Here is a 23,349-nt window from a genome sequence, read left to right as displayed (position 1 = left end):
TATTATTTCTTAAGAATTAAGACTACCTGCCTTTGTAACAGCTTAAAGTCACCTAATTAAGAATCCCATTTGACAGGTGTCTTATGAACAAATAAAAAATAATAATAAAAAAAAAGCAGCTGCTATTCCAAAGAGATCTGTGTGAAGCACTGCCATGCTCATCTGTTCTATAAAACTTGGATGGATGGTGAGAGCTGCCAGTGCAGACAGACTTTAGATTCCACAAGCTGAGGAAATTCAAGCCTAAGTATCCAGCTTTTCAGTCCCTCTGCTGGACATAGACTGAGAAGCAGGAAGGGTTGTGAGATTGCTCAGAGAAGAGGAAGCGTTGTGAGATTGCTCAGAGAAGAGAAGGAAGCCTGGCTCTCACAGCTGAGCTCTGAATCTGGATCTCTGAAAAGTTTGGCTCATAGAGCAACAATGGAAAAACAAACAAACAAACAAACAAACAAAACCCTTTGTATGAAGCTGAACATGACTGCTTTAGGTAAATATTAAAACAATTACAAGTCTTTGCTAGGCTTCTGTGTTCTTAACTAGGAAAGCAGAATAGTTAACTTTCACTCTTGAGCTGAGCCTCTGCCCTCATTCACACAAACCTAAGTGTGCAGAATTCAGCCAGTCTCATCAGATAGCACAAGCCTGGAACAGGCAGCAGGATTATATAGTTTACATGACCTACATTAGAGATGTGTACCTGGAGAAAAAACTATCAGAAAGAGCAAACTACAATATGCATCTTCAGTTTATTTTAGCTCTTATTTTTGTTAAATTTCATGTCCAAATCTTTCTTTGGTATTTTTCGTGAATCAGAGAACTCATGCCTTGGTTTATTTATCAACTTATTTTCTCTAGTATTTCCTTTCTCTGGAATACCCGTAACAGACATTATGATTCCTCTTAAATGTGTTGACTGGCATTAAAATGTTTTGCTTATTTCTATTGCTTACATTTTACCCTCACATATGGCAACTGGTATATCCCACAGTATTCTATGACTGGCTGCTCGTGACTTGGATGAATGGTCTGTTCACTGGGTGAAGAACAGGCTGGACGGCCAGGCCCAAAGAGTCATAGTGAATGGAGTTCAGTCCAGGTAGCCTTTTCTAGCCTAGATGATTCTATTCTATAATTACACACTGGCTGAATATGATAAGTATGATAGAAATCAATATTGGCAAACCATATTTAGTACACAGCCTTGACCTGTTTTTGAGGATATATTATTTTGAATGTCTCCAGCAGCTGGTGCTCCCCTCTTTTTCACATCCAGAATTTCCCTTTTCTCTCTACAGGGCTATAAAATAGGGTTTTACAGAGCTATCTCCCACTAATTTTACTATAGGTGCAGCAGATAGAGATTCTTATGTTAAAGGCAGTTGTATTTCATTCTTTTGGGCTCTACTTCTATCTTGGATTTGATTTTTATATCTGTGGAAGAAAATAAACTCCTTCTGGATTCTCAGACTGCATTTCCAACAAACTGTAACAAAATAGCTGGAATCAATTGAATATAAAGTGTTACTGCACCTTCAGCTTGATTATATGGAAAGTTGTGCAAGTTAAAAGGACACCAGATCTGTTGAATTGTAACTAATTAAGAGCAGTAAAGGAGATGAAATTAGATCACCAGCGGTACTCAGATCAGCTCCATTTATTTATTTATTTAATTTGTTACTAGGTTTGAAGATTGCTTGGTGGATATCAGAGCAGTTCTGTTTCTTTACTGCTTGACCAAACTTCTCAGAGTACTTAGGTTTCCCCATACCATGTGAACACATGTAATTCTAGCCCTGCAGTTTACTATTCAGAGATGCAATATTGTAGAGTACCTGGCCTAATGTCCCTTCTTGAAATAGTTGTAGTGTTGGTTTCATTGCACAGACTGCTAATGTGTTGCTAAGTTTTGATGGTCCTAAGCTAGCTGTTAACTCACAGATCTAGAACCTGTTTTCACAACCAGTTCAAGGCTGTCACTCCAAGACATGTGGGGTAACTGCAGTTCATTCTTTCAATGTCTAAACTTTGTAACCAGCTTGTGGAATTTGTGACCCAGCAGTGTGTGCTTAGGTTACCCTTAATGTATGCATGGTCAGTGCTTTCCAATGATTCAGCTACCAATACAGACCACACCAGCAATATCATTACAGTATCTTACCTCTCCAAGATTTCATGGCAAGATCAGTGGGTGCTGAGCAAATCTAGCAAGCATTCAAACATGCATTAACGCTATGCCAACAATTCTGTTTTACATTTGCCTGTATTCATGACTACCTTTCATTCCAGTTTCCTCATTTTGGAGGAATTTGAATGATTGTCCCGTATGTTCAAAGAATATCCTAATCATGGTACAGGTAGAAACAGCCTTTGAATATAGCCCAGTACATTTTTTGGATTAGGCAAAAGCACTGGCAAGAAGGGTCTTGCAGGCTAATTCTTAGCAACAACCAGGAAGAGAAAGACTCTGTAATTGTATCCTATTCCTGTGTTCATTTCTACTGTCTTATACAACATAAAAATGCATTGCTGCTTGTCGTAGTTTTGGTAGGGATAGAGTTAATTGTCTTTGTAGAGGCTTATATATATATATATATTTTTTTTTTTTAAATGAATTTAGTTGTTGTTGAGCAGTGCTTTACACAGAGCCAAGGCCTCTCCTGCGGTGTCTGAGTACATATATTCTGGATTGTTTGTAATACCTAAGTGTCAGAAGTAGAAGTGAATATGACAGCTCTGAAATACTTAATATGAATTTTCAGTATTTCATATTAAAGCCTGTGTGGCTTTGCAAAAGGAAATTTTACAGGATCTGAAATATAGAAGAACTTCTATGAGTTGCTGTACTTGTTTCACTTTTGGTATCAGCAGAGAGACTGGCAGTCCACCATGGCAGACCACATGCATGCAGGTGGCAGTTTTGGACTCCAGGATGGAAACATAGTCAGACTTTTACCCTAATCAGCACCGAGTGCAAGTTTCTCCTCCAGTTAATCCTGAGGCCTTTCAAAGCAAATTGATTTAAAAGAGCCTGAAGGTGTAACAGTAACTGCCCACAGTATTGGATATGCATTGTTAATTACTACTGATGGCAATGATAATTACATGTGGTTACCTTTTAGAAGACTGACTTTACCATTCACATGAAAAAAAAAAAAAAAAAAAAAAAAAAGATAGGCTGTCCCTTTTGATGCATACCAAATGTGATACTTTTCCTTTTTTAAGACAAATGATGATTTCATTTCACCAACCTTATAGGTGTGGACTGCTTCTTTACAAGGCACTGTGATACATCACAACCATACAAAGTAAACAGATTTTTTACTGTTCCTAAAGCCTTATTAGTAGTGGAGTTACACTGAGGAGCTTGGAAGAGTTGGTGAGATTTTTTTGAAGATGAAGTTAGTAGTAATGCTGCTGTTAGTCCCACCTCTTATGAAAGGCCTATCACTTTTTCATATAGTAGGGAATTGTAAATTAATTCTTCTCTGTCTCCATGGGTTTGGAATAGAAATGATGCCTTCACAGTTCAATGAAGTGGAAAGTCTTTCATCAGTAGAGAATCAGCCAAGGAATTGGATGGCAAAGGCCTCATACATTACAAAACAGTTGTTTGCAATTAAGGCCAGGAGTAAGATGTGCATGAGTCTGTCATGTTTCTTTTTGCTTATTTAATCAGCCTGAGGCATAACATTAGATGGTTTGAAGTGCTATTGTTTCCTTGTCACATCCTATGATTTGCTGTGTATTATATTTACAGTATATGTAATGTACCAAAGGACAACAAACTGTTCAAAATATAGTCATTTCATATTTTGCCTGAATCCTGATCAATAACCAGGACATTTTCACAGAAGCATTAACCTTCTAAAGCACTGACCACTGCTTATAGGGGAAGATTATTTTGAAAATTGCCAGAGGGAATCAATTAAATACAAAACCATCGACAGGATGAAATGCTGTGTGCCACAGTCTTTCTCTGCAGTCACAGTGGCAGAGACTGTGCCTCTTTGTGACAGCCTCTGCTAATGTCTCAAATAAATCTTCTGTCTCAAATAAATAAAACGTACATTTCAATGAGAGCTGTGGATCACTGGGCACTGTGATAGAGAAGTTTGTAGCTGATATAAAGGTAAATAGAGTCAAAGCTGAACAGAAAGCAAACCAGTTATAAGCTAAAAAGTCGGGTAGTTTGGTCAACATCTGCTTCAAAAGTCACACTGCTGCCAGTTTTAACAGAGATCTCAGAACAGCAGGTAAGCTTATTAACAATATGCTGACCAAGGTTCAACAGATGGACGATGGTGTTCTAGTCATTTCTGTGCTTTTCTTGCACATGTCAATTTGAGCCCTAGGAAAAAGGCTGGTATCCAGATTGATAACACATGGATGTTCTCTAAGGGCTTGACTCTTTCATCAGTGCACTATTGCAGAAATAATTGAAATTCCTTTCTCTATAAATGTAAATTAAGTTAGTGATAGCTAGTACTTCTGAAGGTGGATTTACTGTATCTGTCTCAAAGTTGTCAGAAGGTAAATCAGGCTTTAAAAAATGGATTAACCAGAGCTGATCAACTGGTAGAAGTGTTATGAAATATCATACATCCAGCATCTCCACAGAGAAACTTGTAAACAAAAGAAAAAGCAGCTCATGGGTAGTGATGACAGTGAGCCTAGGCATATCTCTATTTCAGTACTATGCCTGAGTCTTCAGTAACAAAATTAAGTCCTTATAAGGTAATTTGAGACTATTTAGATCCATGTTGCCAAGGTTTATAAATCTTTTTTTTTTTTTTTTTTTTTTTTCTCTCTTTGAAATAAATCTTACATAGTGGATTCTAAACAGTGACAGTGAAATAGAAGATTAATAGCACTGTAACCTGGTAGCAAGTTGGTCTCCTTGGAGTTGACAAGTACAGTAAGATTTTTTTTTTTTTGAGATTTCTATTTAAAAAATCTATTTAAAGCATCTATCTGAAGTTCTTTTCTCTGCAAGCAAGTTCTTGAAAAAGTCAAATTTACTATTCTTTGTTTGGCTCCTGCAGTTTCTCACAAATTTGAGAATGAAGATTGCTCAAAAATCTCCAATAAGATTAAAATATTGTGGCAATTTGTATTTATTTATTAAAGGAACTAGAGGATTTCCAATGGAGGGCAACAAAGGTGGTGAAGGATATAGAAGGCAAGACATATGGGAAGCAGCTGAGACCACTCAGGGGTCTTAAAGGGAAGGTGCCTGAGGAGCAACTGAAGTTCCTTGGTTTCTTCAGCCCAGAGAAGAGGAGACTGGCATGGAGCTGGGGCAGGGGATAGTTAGGCTGAGGGTTAGGGAAATGTTCTTCACTCAAAGGGTGGTCAGGCACTGGAATAGGCTCCCCACAGAAGTGTTCATAGCACCAAGCCTGCCAGAGTTCAAAAAGCATTTGGACAACACTCTCAGACATAGTGTCTGATTTTTGGGTGGTCCTGTGTGGAGCCATGAGTTGGACTCAATGATCCTTGTAGATCCTTTCCAACTCAAGATATTTTATGGTTTTATGATCCTGTAATAAAGAAAGCCATAGCATTTTCAGAGTGAATTAGGAGGGAAAATAAAACTTCTATTGCCATATCATTATGTTCATCATCAGATTTTAAAGGCACTACCAAAACTTTTCCAATGCGTTTTGTACGTCTATTATTGCAAACTGGTAAAGTAGGAGGGCATAGAGTACATCTCTGGAACACTTTTTAGTGGGCTCAATGGGTTTCTGAGTGACTACATAGGACAGGAAGGCACTTGTTGCTGCTACTTGTGATGATCACGCTCTCCTACTGAAGAATTCCAATGACTGAAGACTTGGGGCTTGGAAATCATAGAATCATAGAATATCCTGAGTTGGAAGGGACCCTTAAGGATCATCGAGTCCAACTCTTGACACCGCACAGGTCTACCCAAAAGTTCAGACCATGTGACTAAGTGCACAGTCCAATCTCTTCTTAAATTCAGACAGGCTCGGTGCAGTGACCACTTCCCTGGGGAGCCTGTTCCAGTGTGCAAAATGTCTTAATTCTTTCCTTGTCTTTATGCCCTCTCTGAGGCATTAAATATTGGTCACTTTTAGTGACAGATCCTGGTTTGAGAAGAACTTTGCACTGACTCAGAACACAGTTTTATCAATGTTACTCAATTTTTAGATCCGATTATTATTCTGCTTGCACAGTAGACCAAATCAACTCCATGTGGAAGGAGCAGGTGAGCGTGAAAGTCAGTGCACAAAAGAGAGGATGAGCACATTTTGTGGGCAGGGATGTTGAGATCTTAGCAGACAGCAAGTGGGTTGACAAAGCACCATGAGATTGTAGGCTCATTCTACAAACCTGGTTTTCAAAGCTATTTTTATACGGCCAGAAGTAGCTGTGTATCCCATTGTAAATAAAAGCAGAGAGACCATTCCCTGTAACATTCAACTCCTGAACTCTACTTGAAGCAGGGTCATTTGTGAACTTCCTGATCACTGAGGGCTTCTTAGTCATTGTGCCAGAACCAGCAGCAGGGATTTGTAAGACTGCCATTAATGAACTAAAAATTAAAGCTAGAAAGACTAAAACTCATGAAATTTCTGAGTTTTGGAGCTTGAAGAGTGCATGACCATTTAAGTGGTAAACTCTTATCTGTTGCAAAAACAATGTTTGAAAAACTCATGCAAAAAAGTAATTTGTTTGCAAAAAATTCCTGGTAAGTTTATAGGAACTATATTCTCTCTGTTATTAATATTTGATTGTTTACAGTGAAATAGATCTAACTTCCTAAGCCATGATTTCAATAAACTTTATTAACATCTTTGAGCCTATATTGAGGACAGGGAAAGGAAGTTTCTCTAAAACTTTATTCTCATGATTTTTTAGGTTGATTGAACTTTTACTTTTTTTTTTTTTTTTTTTTTTTAATTGTGATCTACACGTTGGTCTTTCATATAATCAACATCAGAAGGCAAAATCAGTATAATTTAAACACTTACCATGTACATTCAGGCATGATATTTTTGCATTCACTTAGCAGTGCGTACATTCTGAATATATCCCTAAGTCATTACAATCTCAGTTTATGTAGCTACTAATATAATTTGGAACTTCAAAGAATTTGAATAATATGCATTCATAAAAGAGATTTTAATGGCTCTATTGCCCAAGTTTATGGGTATACCTCAGGATCTTGCTGTGGAGTACACTGTGCAGGAGATACTACCAACTGTGAATTTCTTGAAAAGAGCATCACTGAGTTCTATTTTCTGAAGATTGCCTACTATGGAGTCTGCATTAGTACATCCTCTACCACTCAACATCCCTGCTGAGGTCATCCAGGATAGGAAAAAGATTTGTTCTAAGTTACTTCCTTCTCTTCTCTGATCTGAAGGCTTCAATCAGTTGCAGAGGCTTCCAATGTGTGTTAGGTCAAGTAGCCAGAGAGCAAACATACAGTAATGCCTTCACAGCTTGGGTTTGATCAGTGACTGGACTGGCTTGTGACCCTGGGCTTGGACCTTCTCTGTGGTCTCTGTAACACTGATGTCAAGAAGAACATTAATGGTAGAGGGAGATCCTGGACTACTCCAATGAAATATGATGCTGCAAATCTCATCCCTCCTGTATTCTCAGACATCATGGCAGAAAATAATGCCATTAAAATATAGCAAATATGTTTTCATAATGTTTACTCTGCTTTCCTTAGGAAAAGACAGTATAATGGGTTAATGGTAAAGGAATCACTGATCTCCAAATGTCAGTCCCCTAGCTATCTATATACTGATTTCAGAAAATACAATTTTAAATTTATCTTTCATTTTCTTTTATGCTGAAAATTGTTGTTCTATAGAGTTTAAATAGCAGCTGGGACAATCTGATAAAAATGCACAGAAATATTAGAAGTTTTAATCCAAACATTTATCGGAGCTGTGAAGCCTGCAATTTTACAGTACAGAAAATACAAATGGGGCAATGTCTTTAAAGAACTTGAATGACATAAGTTAACAGCTGCAACTTAATATAACTGTGCATCACTCTGCAGTCATAAACTCAAGCTCTGAGCACTCTTCCCAGTCTGAACACTCATGATCAATTTGAATAGAAATGATTCACCCAGGATTTTGGAAGCAAAGCCAAGTGGCTGAAATGAATTATTCACAAATTGCTCATGAGGTAAATACTATAAGGTCAGAACTTCTCAAACCAGTTATGAATACTGCAGCAAAATCCCCATAAACCTGAGTGTGTTTTGGGTGTTATACTGAATCTGAGTATTAAGACTTGTGTTTGACACTTTATTTTCACTAGATAATGTCAAAAAGACTTGAGGATATTGCACTGAAGTCTCCATGAAAGTGAATCAGTATCCTGCTCTTCTAAGCTTCTTAATGATACCTCTTACCTGCCCTGATCCCTCTTACCTGCCCTGTTATTCCTGACTATTCCTCTGTGCTTTTTTGAACCAGATTTTTGAACCAAAACTCAATCAGATGAAGGGAGTATACAGCATGTGGAAAGAGGGACAAGCCCTTGGGGAGAATATAGGAACATTGTCAGAGTATACAGGGATGCGATGAGGAAGGCCAAGGCCCATTTGGAATTTAATGTGGCAAGGGATATCAAGGACAACAAGAACAATGTGGGCTCACTGCTGAATGATGTGGGTGCCCTGTTGATGAAGGATACAGAGAAGGCAGAGTTACTGAGTCAGTCCTCGGAAATCTCAGACCCTAGAGACAACCGAGGAAGTCTGGAGAAAGAGGGACTTCCCCTTTGTTAAGGAAGATTACTTCCCCTTTGTTAAGGAAGATTATGTTAGAGATCACTTAGGCAAACTTGACACCTGCAAATCCATTGGCTGCAATGGAATGCACCCACAAATTATGAGGGAGCTGGTGGATGTTATTGCTAGGCCGCTCCAACATCTTTGTAAGGTCATGGAGAACAGGAGAGTTGCCTGAGGACTGGAAGAATGTCAGCGTCACCCCAGTCTTGAAAAAGTGTAAGAAGGAGGACCCAGGAAACTACACACTAGTCAGCCTTACCACCATCCCTGGAAAGGTAATGGAACAGTCATCTCAAAGCATATGAAGAATAAGAAGGTGAGCAGAAGTGGTCAGCATAGATTCACCAAGGGGAAATCAAGCTTAAGCAATTTGGTAGCCTTCTATGATGAGATTATTGTCTGGGTAGATGAGGAGTGCGGTGGATGTTTTCTATCTTGACTTCAGCAAGGCTTTTGACCCTGTCTTCTATAACCTCCTCATAGGCAAGCTCAAGAATTGTGGGATAGATGAGTGGACAGTGAGGTGAATTGAGAACTGGCTGGATGGCAGAGTTCAGAGAGTTGTGCTCAGTGGCACAGTCTAGTTGGAGGCCTGTAGCTAGCAGGGTCCCCCAGGGGCAGTACTGGGTCCAATCTCATTCAATTTAGTCATCAATGACCTGTATGATGATAGAACAGAATGCAGCCTCAACAAGTTTGCTGATGACACAAAGCTGGGAGGAGTGGCTGAGACACCAGAGGGTTGTGCTGCCATTCAAAGGGACATGGGGCTGGAGAGGCTCATGAAATTCAAGAAAGGTAAGTGCAGGATCCTTCACCTACGGCACAATAACCCCATGCACCAGTATGGGTGGGGGCTCACCTACTGGAAAGCAGCTCTGAGAAGAAGGAGAAAGCAGTCCTGGTGGACAGCAGGTTAACCATGAGACAGTAATGCTGTCTTGTAGCTGAGAAGGCCAATGGTATCCTGGGTTGCATTCAGAAGAGTACTGTCGGCAGGCCAAAGGAGGTGACTCTCCACCTCTTCTCAGCCCTGGTGAGGCCACACCTGGAGTTTTGTGTCCAGTGTTGGGCTCCCCAGTACAAGAGGGACATGGAGCTACTGGAGTGAGTCCAGCAGAGGGCTACGGAGATGATAAAGGGATGGGAGCATCTGTCATATGAGGAGAGGTTGAGAGAGCTGGACCTGTTTACCTTGGAGAACAGAAGGCTGAGATACACATCTTATCATTGTGTACAAATATCTGAAGGGAGGGTGTCAAGAGGATGCAGCCAGTTTCTTTTCTGTTTGCCTAGCGACAGGGCAAGAGTCCTGTCAAGGGTGTGATCCTATGCAGTGTGCTCTAGGTGGGCCTGCTTGGCAGGGGGTTTAGAACAGATGATCTCTGGAGGTCTCTTCCAACCTCAACCATTCTGTGATTCTATGATTTTTCTAAGATATTGCCTACATTTGTCCACGTGTCTCCAAGATTGCAAATGAGAAGCTGGAGGTAAAGTAAGTTAACTTCAATAAGCAGTCTTTGCCTTTTAGACCACAGTCTCTGAGTTAGTTTGTTGTTATTGTTGTTGTTGTTTATTTTATTTGTCTGTTTTTCTGGGTAATTCAAGGAGATGTTATTTTCAAAAGAGTATTTCAAACTTTGAGGTAACTTTTCCCTTTCATTGCAAATATATCAGCCCTTGGCTGGAGCTTGTTGACAGTAAGTATTACAACATACTCTTAAGCCAGTAAGTATTACAAAAGCCATCTGGAATCTGACTGCTCACCTTAAAATTATGCAAATTTTTGATTGGTTAAAGTCTTCTCTTTGTGCACTGTTAGGTGAGTTAAATGTTTTAGTCTTTATGCATGGACGTGGGCAGGATAAATGGCTGTCATGCAGGAAAACAGTGAGTAGTATTGTAGCTACTGCAGAAAATTTCACATATGCTTTACTGTGTTGTGTTGGCAAGACTGAATCAGCATGAAGAAAGGGCACGTTGCTCACATGAAGAAAGGGCATGTTGCTCACAGTGCTAGCACATATGATTAAAGATACAGCAAGACAAGTACCAATCTCTCACAAGAGATTTAAAAATCACTTATTTAGAAAACTGATGCTTCCAAATCACTGAGCAAGATAAACAGCCCACAGGGAAAACTTGATCTTATTATAATCTGAACTACCAACTACTCTGCTATTGTAGGTCAGAATTTTCAGATTTTCTGGATATCTTCCAAAACCTGTGTCCTCACCAGTCTTTAGGGGCTATTTTTAAATTGCTCTTTCTTTCTTTCTTTCTTTCTTTCTTTCTTTCTTTCTTTCTTTCTTTCTTTCTTTCTTTCTTTCTTTCTTTCTTTCTTTCTTTCTTTCTCTCTCTCTCTCTCTCTCTCTCTCTCTCTCTCTCTCTCTCTCTCTCTTTCTCTCTCTCTCTCTCTCTCCCTCTCTTTCTCTCTCTCTCTTTTCTCTCTCTCTTTCTCTCTCTCTTTCTCTCTTTCTCTCTCTCCCTCCCTCCCTTCCTTCCCTCCTTTCCTCCTTCCCTTTCTTTCCCTTTCCTTCCTTTTCCTTCCTTTTATTTAAAAAAAAAATTATATATATATATATATATATATATATATATATATATATATATTTTTTTTTTCCCCGTAAGAGTAATACAATGTATAAGGCATTGAAACACTCCTTTCCTCTATTAATTTCTTGTAACTTACTGAATGGATACATGAATTATACCTTTACATGAGTAATAACAACACCGTGGTTGTTTCTGAACAGATGCATATGCTATCATATAAAAACAGAAGAATCACAACAGTTTTGTCTGACTTCTGAAACATAACCAGCTTTCAGTGATGAAATCTCTATAACTCCTAGTCTACTTTGTCTGACTGTTGTTTTGGTTTCAATGGATGTTCTGTGTTTCTGATATACCTGTTTATACCAACAGTTTACAGTCATTCTTTAGCCTCATGGGCTACTGCAACTGAATTAATTATTGCAAAGTGCTGTAACAGAACAGCAATAATGTTCTTTGAGCTGTGTATAACACCGGATTCCCAGACGGTCGAGTTTTTTAATAAACTCAGCTTCAATTCATGTATCGGTTTTCTCGACTGTCTAGAAACCAAATATACACATGCAACTCTTACATGTACATGCACATGATTTATCTGGGATAAAGTCCCACAATGATGTACATCAAACAAAGGTAAAAAACAGTTGCACATATAGTTAACTTTAATCCATTCCATTTTTAAATACCACAATAAATTTAATTTTCACAATAAATTAAATAGCCATATTCAGTTTACAAAATAGAATTACTTAGTGTGAAACCAGTATTTACAAACATTGTACACTATGTACATGATGTTTATCTTTATCGACACACAAGCATAGAAGAAAAACTTATTTGACCTTTCTTTGACACATGATTGACATGCTACAAGTGACACTATGGTCCATACATTAAAACAATAGTGCAAACTCACCACAGGAACTCCAAAACAATGTAGTTTGTATGAGATAAGTTATTCATTTCAAATAATAAGAAAATAGTACTATCCACTCTCATTGTAAAAATTCAGCACTATATTTAAAGTGTCAGTATTCCTTCAACAATATACATACCAAATATAGCCTGAATATTATTCTTTCTCACAGCTTCACATACTTTTGACATGAATTTTTATGGCATAAACTAACATTCTGTTTAGGTCAATAATTATGTCACACAAACACTTCACCACGCAAGAGGAACACTGACCCTTTTAATGGTGTCTGACTTTGTTTCCCTAAATACCTCCTTTTCCTTTATTAGTATATCTGAAAAGACACAAATATGTTGATGGTAAATTATGTTAGTTACTACTCTGTAGAAAAAATTTATCCCACCATATATTTGGTCACACACTGCATATGTACATGTATGCATGAAAAGAAGTCACTTTGATAGCCGTGTCTATGAAAAGTGCATATTTTAGCAGAGACATTACTTCATGTCTCAGGTGCAACAGAAAGTTTTGTATGAAGTTTAGGTTAGGGCCAGTTAAAAGTCCTCCCAGTGATCTGGTAAAATTTTTGATTAAAAGGATGAAAGAACTTGCGCAATTTGGTAATGACAGAGGTATCCACCTCTGGATGAATGCGTCCCTTGCTACCTGCCAGGCACTTGTTAAATACAATATTAAATCGCAAACAATAAAACCCTCTGGTGGCATTGAAGTATAAATTGTACTGACTTATCCTTGGAGGAAGATTTAGGAACTTCTCAACCAGCTGGAGTTCTGGTAGTGGTTCTGTGATGAGCCTGTCTCCATCTACTATATGAAATTGTTCAATTGGGAAGTATTTTAACCACCTCTCCAGATGTTTTGTGTAGATGCTGGTTCTCACTGCCTTGTACTTAGTGTTCACTTCGCAGGTATTAGGATCAATTGCCAGCTTCTCAAATTTGTAGTAGGTTTTGTTCTTTCTTTCCTTGCCTTCCAGCACCTGAGTATAATCAGAAATAGCTCTTGTGGTGGGTTCCCTGACAATGATCAATAACTTGATAGACGAGTTCATTTTGTAAATCCTCTCAGGTACTTCCTCAGTGATAAAATATGCAGGGCTTTTCTCAATTGTTATTTGATGAGGGTAAGAAAAAGGCATTTTTTTCCGGTACCACTCAATCCCCTTGGCATAGTTCTCATCATTGTCAAAGAAGTGAATCTCTTGGGAAGCTTTGACCACTGCAGGGTGAAGGTTCAGCATCTCTAGCAGTGCACGGGTGCCTCCTTTCCGCACACCAATGATGATGGCCTTGGGAAGCTGCTGAACCAAATTGTGCAGTCGTATTTGCTCCTTTGTGGCATTGCCTTTTCGGAACTCATGGAGTAGCCCTCGCTTGAACTGCAGAGCTCGCAGTGCAATTTCTTCCTGGCCACGGGGTCCAAACTGACCATCGATGGGGCAAAGGGGCTGCAGTCTGTAATCAACAGAAGATGTATTTGTAAACAGAAGCCAGCTTTTAAGACAAGTTTTCTGTACAGTTCATAGAAACCTTTTGCAATGTGGTGGTTTTCAACTTTTCTTTTATTCTGCCAGAGATTAGTAATTAGTGCAAATGGTTTGATTATTTATTCTGGTATTTTGCTATGATCTGTCTGAATGACCCCTTCCTCCACCCTTCTGCTCTTTTCAAGCATAGGCACTGTGATTGCTGTTCTTGGAGCTTCTTGAACCTTACCTCACCTCCCACATTACCAATTAATTAGAGATTGCTTCAGCAGTTCTTAAAACATTCTAATATGAATTTTGTTTGGTCATTTTGATCCAAAAATCCAGCTCATCTAAGTACTGTCTTTCCAACACTAGTCCTATTCTAGCCCAACTTCTTTCCTCTACTTCCCATTGCATTATTATCCACTGACCCAGTTAGCTTTTTTAGTGAAGAGGAGAAAAAGAGATTAAAAACAACTCTCTAGGCATCAATTCTCAATATTTTCCCTCCTGTTTAGAAGATATCCGTTATTTTTTCCCGGGACAAAATCAGAGAGACCAAGGTTTTGAATCAGACATGGTTAGTGAAGAACAAAAAAAAAATAAGAAGAGAAATTAAAAAAAATATATTTATTGCATCATTATATCTATGATTTTCTTATCACCATTTGTGTATCCTCTCTCTGAAACAACCATTTGTGCTTTAATGTTTCCTCTGTTGCCCCTGTTTGTCTGAGCTATTCTTTTACAATCACCTGCAATTATTTCATGTAATTTCTACTTTTCTAATGCTTCCTTCTTGTATTTGATGTCAAGGAATGTAAGAAATGAGTCAGTAAGAAAAATATTAAAATTTTGCTCCTACAGGACCTTGAAAAATCCCTCACTTCCACTCCCAAATCAGTGCTTTGCTCTTTATACAAACCAATGTTACACTGAAGATGAAATCAGTACATAGGCAGAACTTCCAAGGTCCTACAGAAAAAAAAAAACATTAATAATTTTGCAGAGCCATGCTCTCCAAAATTAAAGATATCTAAGAACAAAGGTTGCCTAGGCAATTCTAATATGAGCTCACTGTGCAAGTATATTATGATACATTTTTTAAATTACATGACCACATGCTATTATTTTTTCACAGGACCCCTGCCTCAGCCAGTATACCAGATGGGTAATGCTCATTAATAGCTGTTTAGGTATTCAGTATTTATTCTGGTTCCTCAGCATGTGGCCCCTCACTCATTTACTGTATATAATTCAAACCTTGCTTTCAGGACAGAATTATTTATTTCTTTGTGGCATTTCCATCCATCACTGCTTGTTGGGGTCTCCTATTTGACACTGATGCTAGGACAATTGATGTCTGGGACAAAGTAAGTTTGATCCCTCTGCATGACCCAATAGCTGCTTCCTTGGCTATCCAGATGCTGAGAGATATACCCCATTCAGGCAGAGCTGAAGAAATAACCCAGATGAAATTGCTGGGTTCACATGAGCTTTAGATAAATCCTGCAGACTAACGACAAAGTGTGATAAGAAGTGAGTTCCTGCTATTTCTTTTCTTAAGTTTCTGTTCTATTCATTTGCTCTCTGCCATCTACTGAGTAAGAGCCTGACTTGGTCACAAAAATAGTTGCAACATGGATGCAAACCTGCCTGAAAGCAACATCTTAAACTACTTGACTGTGATATTTGGTCAGACTGTGGTGTGGCTAGTAAGAGTCTTTCTGCTGCAACAAGGTGGCAATTAAAAGCATAAGAAACAGAAGTTGCAATTGCTATCTCTGTTCTTCTATTCCCTCTCCTTCTGTGTATTTGTTATTTGTTTTCAAGCAAAAAGGATTCCACAACAGCAGTTCCAGACCCATCTCAACTAATTTTATCTCTTTCCCTCAAAAAGACAGTTAGCACTGCCTTCAGTATAACACAACAGCTTGTCAAACAGGGTGGCTTCCTTTAAAGTAAATAAATACTTAAGATATCCTGTAGCCTAAGGGAAAGATTGGATGTTGTTAAGAGTTCTTCCTCAACACTTTACATTTCAGTATTTTCACTCTTTCCCCTTTCTTCTTCTCTCTCTAAACAATAAGAATATCCTTTAAAAGACCATGGCGATTGAGGGATTAAACAAGCATCAACTCTGGGTAGTTGAACTCTGAGATACAACTGCTTACCATACTAATATTTTTGCTTCTCTGAGTATTTTTTTTTCCCATTAAAATAACAGAATTGTTTGTGAAGAAAGAATATATGACATTTATTGTATCATTGAAGCTGTTCTCCCAAAACAGTCAGTTTCTCAAACAGCTATGGTAAAACTTCACAAATATTCTTCTTGAGAAAATCCAGCATAGGCAATCTCAGAACACTATATTTTTGATAAATATCTGTCCTGTTTTTTGGCTAGGATAGAGTTAGTTTTCCTCCTAGTAGCTGGTAGAGTGCTATGTTTTGGATTTAGGATGAGAAAAATGTTGATAACACACTGGTGTTTTAATTGTTGCAGAGCAATGCTTACACTAAGCCAAGGACCTTCTTGCTCTGTTCTGCCAGTGGGGATGCAGCAGGAGCTGGGAGGGGACAGACCCAGGACAGCTGACCCAAACTGGCCAAAGGGATATTCCATACCATCTGATGGCATGCTAAACAATTAATACAGGGGTCTGGTTGGGGTGTGGGTACTGCCTGTTCAGGGATAGGCTGGACATTGGTCGGCATCGGGTGGTGAGCAATTGCATTGTGCATCACTTGTTCGTACACATTATTATTATTATTATTATTATTATTATTATTATTATTATCATCATCATCATCATCATCATCATCATCATCATCATCATCATCATTTATTTTCTGTCCTAATAAACTGTCTTTATCTCAACCCACAGGCTTAATTTTTCTGATTTTCTCCCATGTCCCAGAGAGGGAGGGGGGAAGGGTGAGCAAAAGGCTGTGTGGTGCTTAGTTGCTGTCTGGTTTAAACCATAATGGTATAAAAACAGCTAAAATAAGTCTAGGCAATCTTAACAAGTAGTGTTGCTGCCTTCACTGTCTCTCCTTATCCAAATCAGTGGCTAATTTGGTCCCAATACAAATATCACAGTGGCAGGAGATTAGGAGACTGGTTCCAGCATAAGCAATTTGGAGCATCAGAGTTGAGTGTGGAGGCTCCTCATGCTGACAGTAAGAGAATCAAGCAACTTGAAGATTGATACAGATTTTCTCAAAACTTCTAGGGGAAAAAATTGTTTGAATTTCTACAAGCGAAGTAGCTCCATGCACTCAGGATCCCAAGGACAGGGAATTTCCCTGGTGGGAGATGCTCAGTTGATCAGACTTTATGACTCAATGAATCAGATAAGCTATCAGTAATTTTCTAAGAAAACTCAAATAATTCTTGAGGCTGTTAAATAAGCAATCTCTAGATCTCTTCAAGTTTGGACTGCACCATAGTGCAGAGGTGGAACATTTCCAGTTAATTAATACTTGTCTCATGTTTTCTAGTGATTCTTTTCTCTGTTTTTCATAACAAGTGCAAATAAAGGGCTTTGTTTTCACAGTGAGTTTTTTTTTCCGCATTGGGTAATGCAAGAAAATTAAACTGATTTTTATTGCCATTGGCAACATTATATATGAAACCTGCGGAATTCACTGCCACAGGAGGTCGATGAGTCAAATACTGTGGTGAGTTAATTTTATGACCATCAGTAAATTCTGTAGATGTGCAAGCATAGACAATAGCATAAGGTTAATTAGATTTCATGCCTTCCAGCACAAAATATACTGTTTCAGGGACCAATAAGGACCTCTGCCTCCATTTCTGGAATCATCTTAATCTCAATGAAGTTTTCACCTCTGGAGCATCAGAGATGCTTTGATCACCAGAGGAAGAAAGATAAATCCTGGGGCTTAATTTGCAATATAGTTAGTCCTAGCTGAGAACATGGCCTCCCTCTTCTTCTGAAGTGGGGATAAGCAGATGAAGAAGGCAGATTGTGACCCTCGATGGAACTCAGTTGATGTTAGGTATCTCTATTTTCAAACAATTTTCCATGCATTGTTTATTCAGTGTTGTGTCACGTGTTTGAACTCAACTAATATTTTCCATGTTTTTAAGTAAGATCACTAATAAGACACTCACAAACCGTCTATCAACTTCTGGCAATCTTGAAGTCTTGTTTCATTCATTCTTTCAAAACAGCTTTTTCTATACTGTCTTTGTATAGCATCTACAAGAGTAAACTCAGGTCATTGTGAAGATAGCAGAACCAGCACGGTCAGTTCTGGTAACACCATGGTTACATTCTCAATAACAAGCCAAAAATTGGCCTGGTCAAAAGTGCCAAATACTCTTTGATTACCTCTTCTGGACTTTATACTGCTCTCCAGGAAATCACTTGCAGAGACAATTTACTTATTTAGCACTTTCAACTCTAGAAAATACTGGCTAATTAATGCAGTTAAAATTCTCAAACCCTGCAGCAATCGTTCAAGTGAAATAGTATTCAAAACTTGACGAGCTACTCTGCAGGCTCATACTTAATTTTAACTACCACTGTAGCACATTAATTGCTAGCTCGTAAATTTAGTAAAGATGGTATATAAATACATCATAACTGTTTTGCTGAAAGTAGAGGTCAACACACAGATGCACATAGACTAAAATGAACTACCGTAATGGCATTTTTACTGGATGTTGTATTATTTCTTCTCTGAAAACAAGTGTCAATGTGCTTAGAATACAAATGGGCAGACAGAAATACTTTGACAGGGATGACCTGCAACTTAATTTTTCTACTCTGTTCTCCAAAGGGAAGGAAAGACCAATGAAAATCAGTATTAGGATGGACAGCCTTTCTATATATGAGAAGGAAGGAAGGGAGGAAGGAAGGGAGAAAGGAAGGAAGGAAGGAAAGAAGGAAGAAAGGAAGGAAATATAAAAAAAATCAGACCTTTTAAACAAAGGCTCTGACAATCTGAGCACATTTACAATTAAGAGAGCAGCTACTGAATGACTTACCTATCCAAGCTCCCAACTCTGGCAACTAGATATAGGAGACTTCCAATAGCAAGGCTGCCTAGCACAAAGAGCTTCTGTCTCAGCAACGCCTGCTGTTTGAATAGCATGGCCCTCCATCAATCTTCAGGACTTCTTCAGTCTGCAGAGACAAGAACATATAAAGCTCTCATCAGAAAACAATATGCAGGGCGATGTTTTTAACAGGCTTTTGGTCGGTTGTTGCAAGTAATTAAGCCACATTTGCAAATAATCTTTCAAAACTGCAAAATGAGTAGTTAAAACTTGTTTATTTGTTAGTGTTTCTGTCTCACATAGTAACACCAGCCAGTGCATCTGGACAAGGGAGATAATTCTGTAAGTTATGTTTCAGCTACAACCACCATCACTAGGGCTCTCTAATAGTCACAGCTTAGGGCTTGGCTGTGTTAGAGGTTTGTATAGTAATAACATCAGCAACTGGGCTTGAAGATCCTGTGCAAAGAGTTCATGGGGCAGGTTTACTGTGTCTCTATTATATTATTAGAATGTTAACCGTACAGAAATCTAAACTACTACATTTCCTGATCTGTGCCAGCAAGTTCTTGGTGTCAGACCTGAGAAGCATGTAGCTAGGCTGGGCAGATGGATGTTTTTTCAACAGCAGTGTGATAGTGTGTGACATATCCTGTCAACTCTCCTTGCGTGTCAGCTTTGGCTGGAGAACCCCCTAAGCACTACATCTGCCTGACACCAGCCTTGGCTGTCACCTTAGGACCTGGTGTGATGCAAACTGTTGCCTCTGAGCTGAGAATGTCCTTACTCATTCCCAGCTTATAGGAACAACTAAACATGGACTTAAATTTCCTTTTCTGATGTGTGCCAAAGATTACCAAAAACCCACTGTCCTGATTTTGTTGAGATCATTTTTTTTTTTTTCCTTCCTTCCATACTAGCTCATAGAGTGCTATATTTTGGATTTGTGATGAAAATAGTGGTGATAACACACAAATATGTTACCTGTTGCACAGCAGTGCTTGCAAAGAGCCAAAGACTTTCCTACTTCTTGTGTTGCCATGCCAGCAAGGACTGTGGGTATACCAGGACCCATGACGGAAGATATCCAGGACAGCTGGCCCAAACTGGCAAAAGGAATATACCATGACTCTTCCCTCAATATTAGGTTGGTGCTTGGGACTGCAGACCTGTTTAGAAGACTCATTAGACTGCATGCCTAAATACTTTGTTACTGAGAACTGAAGAGAAAGATCATTCCTTCCCTTCAAAGCACAGATAAAGATGATGCTGTTCTTCACTCTGTTCCAGTCTTGGACTTTCTTATAAATGCACAAGAGACTTAAGTTACAAGTCCCCTCACTGGCTCATATCTCCTATCTGCCAGATGAATGTTTAAATCACCAAATTACTTCTCTTGATATAAAAAACAAACATAAACCACTCATTTGTCTTTCCCTAGACCAGGGAATATTTCGTGTATTGTGGATCAGTTTCAACAAAAGCAGTTTTTTTTTTTTTTTTTTTTTTTTCCCTTCTGAATTTTAACAACTTATTTTAAATGATTATTTTGATGTCAAGCCTCTTATGTTTTGTGAGTAAAACTCCCTTTGCAGTTCACTTTATTTTATTTTATTTTTTCCCCACCCTTGGGATTGCATCAAGAAAGACAGGGATAGATTATTAGAAGTATATGACTATATGCAGAAGCAGGAAGGGTAGTAAGAGTACAAGGTGTGACTGGCTGCTATTAAACAAAGCCAAAGCTTACAAATATTTATTTGTCCTGCCTGACCGTACTGTTATATTTTTTGGCCCAGGAAGCTCTCACAGGATTCTAGGATATAGTTTGGCAGCTATCACAAGCCAGAGGCCATTCACTCCCAATAACCAGCATTCATGCAGCCTGTCTGCCTCAGTACTAGGTGAATTGAATAGTAGATCACTCCATATGGATTGTCTTCAGGGCAGTAGGATAGTCAGACTCAAGCACATTTCATTTATTGGTACAGAGAAAGCCTTTGTAACTCTAACCCATCATCTCTTGCATGCAACAGTGGAGCTCTGAGTCCAGCTGAGTCTGTAATACATGTCTGCTGAGTTAATAACAATAGCTCCTTAAATAGTCAAGTCATAGCTACATATAACCTATCATACAGAACATATTGCTTTCCACATAGATAAAAGCAACTCTATAATAAGAACTTTTAAAGATCTTTTTTGCAAAAAGAATCATATAAAACAGAGTAAAAGGAGTTTGCAATGTAAATAGAAAGACAGGAGTATTATAATCCTTTTAAAAATAAATGAGAAACAAAGGTAGAGAGAGATTAAGTGATTTTTTCAAGGTCACAGAGAAAACCTGTAGTCATAGTGAGATTCAGTGTGAAGTGTCTGCATTCCTATCTACATGATAAGTTTTTTGTTTTGTTTTGTTTTGTTTTTGTATACTTTTTCTTAACATCAAACAAAAGATATAAAAATGCTGTATGGAGGAGGAATGCTAGAGATTCAACAAGGCAGAAGAAAACAGTTGAAGATTAATAATTAAGAATAATGCACAGATACTTTATCACTGTTAATATGCTACTGTTAATTAGTCTTTTAATTTATTTAATTAAAGAAGAGGGAAGAGAAAGACATGATGATCATGATGAGGATACCAAATTTTCATAGGCTTCCAGTTTTAAATCCTTCAGTGCTACTCTCTCTAAATAAAAGTATAATGTCTGTGTTACAACAATTGGTTCTGAACTTCCTCTCTCAGAAACAGCCCTCTACATGAAACAAAAGTGCTTTCCACATGTCCTCCTTCACACACTCTTGGACTATATTTAATTCCTCTTTGCAGGTCTCCCTGAGGCTATGGAGGTCTTCAGGCCATAATGAAATCAATTAAAGACAAAACTGAAGACAAGCTGTTTCAGGAAGTAAGTTCCACACGGTCTTATTCATTCCATATCCATGCGTGCAATGAAATTCAATGAGAAAAAATAAAAATAATAATAATAAAAAAAAGAAAGAAATGTTTCCTTTGCTCTGTGTTTCTATGTACCTGTATTTCCACATATGAATACCTGTTTGGCAGAATATCAAGTACTGAACACTCACTAGAAATGCAAATGTAACATTATTTATTTGATTAAGTATTTTTTGTTATTACTTTCAGCATTTAAAGTCTACAGAAGGAGCTTTATTCTAGAGAGGCTGTGTCCCCTATAATACTTTTCTCAGATGTTAGCTGTTTTCATAAAACAAAATATAGAAAAATAATATCTCAGCTTCAGAAATGGCTACATCTTGCACTGGATGTACTGAGACAGCTCCATGTGACAGAGAAGAGCACTGAAGAAACAGTGCTATTTAAGCCACAGAGTTAATGCAACCAGAATGTGGTTAAGGTGAAGGTCCCTAAGGCAGAAATGTTGGAGACTAACACAGCAACACTTAAAAATGGAAGAAACAAGAATTCTGGGACACATTATAAGCTTCACAGTTTACTGTAGGGAATGTGCACTTTTAAACCTAACAAGAAGCTGGAAGGCAAGATAAAATGTAATCCAAAGTGACAAGATTTTAGCAGTTAAGCAAATAATGATTATATTTTTGGAATTTTGATCTCTGTTAGGGACCATGACTGAACTCACACACCAGGTTCTGAGCAGCAGCAGGAGGCTTGGGAAAGCAGCAGGCAGAACTTTTCCAGTAACTGGATTCTGAGTGTGCAACCTCCTACCAAAAGAGATGACAGTATACTGCTGCAAATCTCTAGTGGGCTTACATCACAAACACCTATCTTGAACAATCTAGTTAAATATGAAAATAGACAAAGAAAGTCATTTCCTGGATATCCACAATGCACAAGAACAACATAATTCACAATTTAGAACATGTAATTTCTAGAAATTAAACTGTGCTCAACAGAGAAAAAAAAAAAAAAAAAAAGAAGATTGAGATGTTTTGTGAATTTCAGATGGACAACTAACCTAACCTGTTGGATTGACATGGAAAAGTTAAATAAAGAGGCTTAATTTAGTGTATTGATGCATATGCCTCACTCAGCCCCATTTCCCCTGGGAGAATGCAGTGAGAAGAAGGTGTTTATTGAATGAATTGCCAAGAGAAGACAGAGGAAGACCATGTAGAACTATGATAATAATACCATATGAAAAGCAGATGGACTATTCCTACGGAGACAATGATTGTGGACAGAGGAAGATGTTGCAAGTGCTGGCCAAATAAAGCAAATTTTTGGTGAACTCTCCCACAAATTAATTTTAGGTTCAAGTTACGTCAAAGTTAAATTAAGTTTAAATGAAAGATGTAAAATATAAGTAAAATCAGAAGCTTTATAAATACTTGCTAGATTGATGTGGAAGTAAAAGGAATGTTTTATGGGATATGGGGCTGACAATATCAGACAACGGCATCATTCACTCTGGTGGACGTGCTAAAGACCTGAAATGACAATCCAGAAGAAAGCAAGCAGACAGTGACATAAAGCAGGTTACACAACAGGTGTCAATTAGACTGAAGAAGGCATATGCCCTAAGTGTAATTTTAAGAAGCAGGAATCCCATGATATT

General features: G+C 38.2%; 1 protein-coding gene across 6 annotated transcripts in view; it reads right to left on the bottom strand.

The window, feature by feature from the left end:
- Nucleotides 1-11,988: 11,988 nt before the first annotated feature.
- The window catches only part of HS3ST5 (heparan sulfate-glucosamine 3-sulfotransferase 5), a 196,949-nt gene continuing 185,588 nt past the window's right edge, over nt 11,989-23,349 (bottom strand). For all 6 annotated transcript variants that reach the window (XM_068677669.1, XM_068677666.1, XM_068677667.1 and 3 more), the window contains 2 exons: nt 18,773-18,911; nt 11,989-13,738 (listed from right to left, as the gene is read on the bottom strand). In XM_068677669.1, the coding sequence (XP_068533770.1) occupies nt 12,808-13,738; nt 18,773-18,879 (1,038 nt within the window). In that variant the 5' untranslated portion in view covers nt 18,880-18,911 and the 3' untranslated portion in view covers nt 11,989-12,807. The remainder of the gene's footprint in view (nt 13,739-18,772; nt 18,912-23,349) is intronic.

The sequence above is a fragment of the Anas acuta genome, chromosome 3 (genome assembly GCF_963932015.1).
Source record: "Anas acuta chromosome 3, bAnaAcu1.1, whole genome shotgun sequence".
Lineage (NCBI taxonomy): Eukaryota > Metazoa > Chordata > Aves > Anseriformes > Anatidae > Anas > Anas acuta.
Note: the sequence above shows the minus strand (reverse complement) of the source record. Positions and strands in the feature narration are given on the sequence as shown.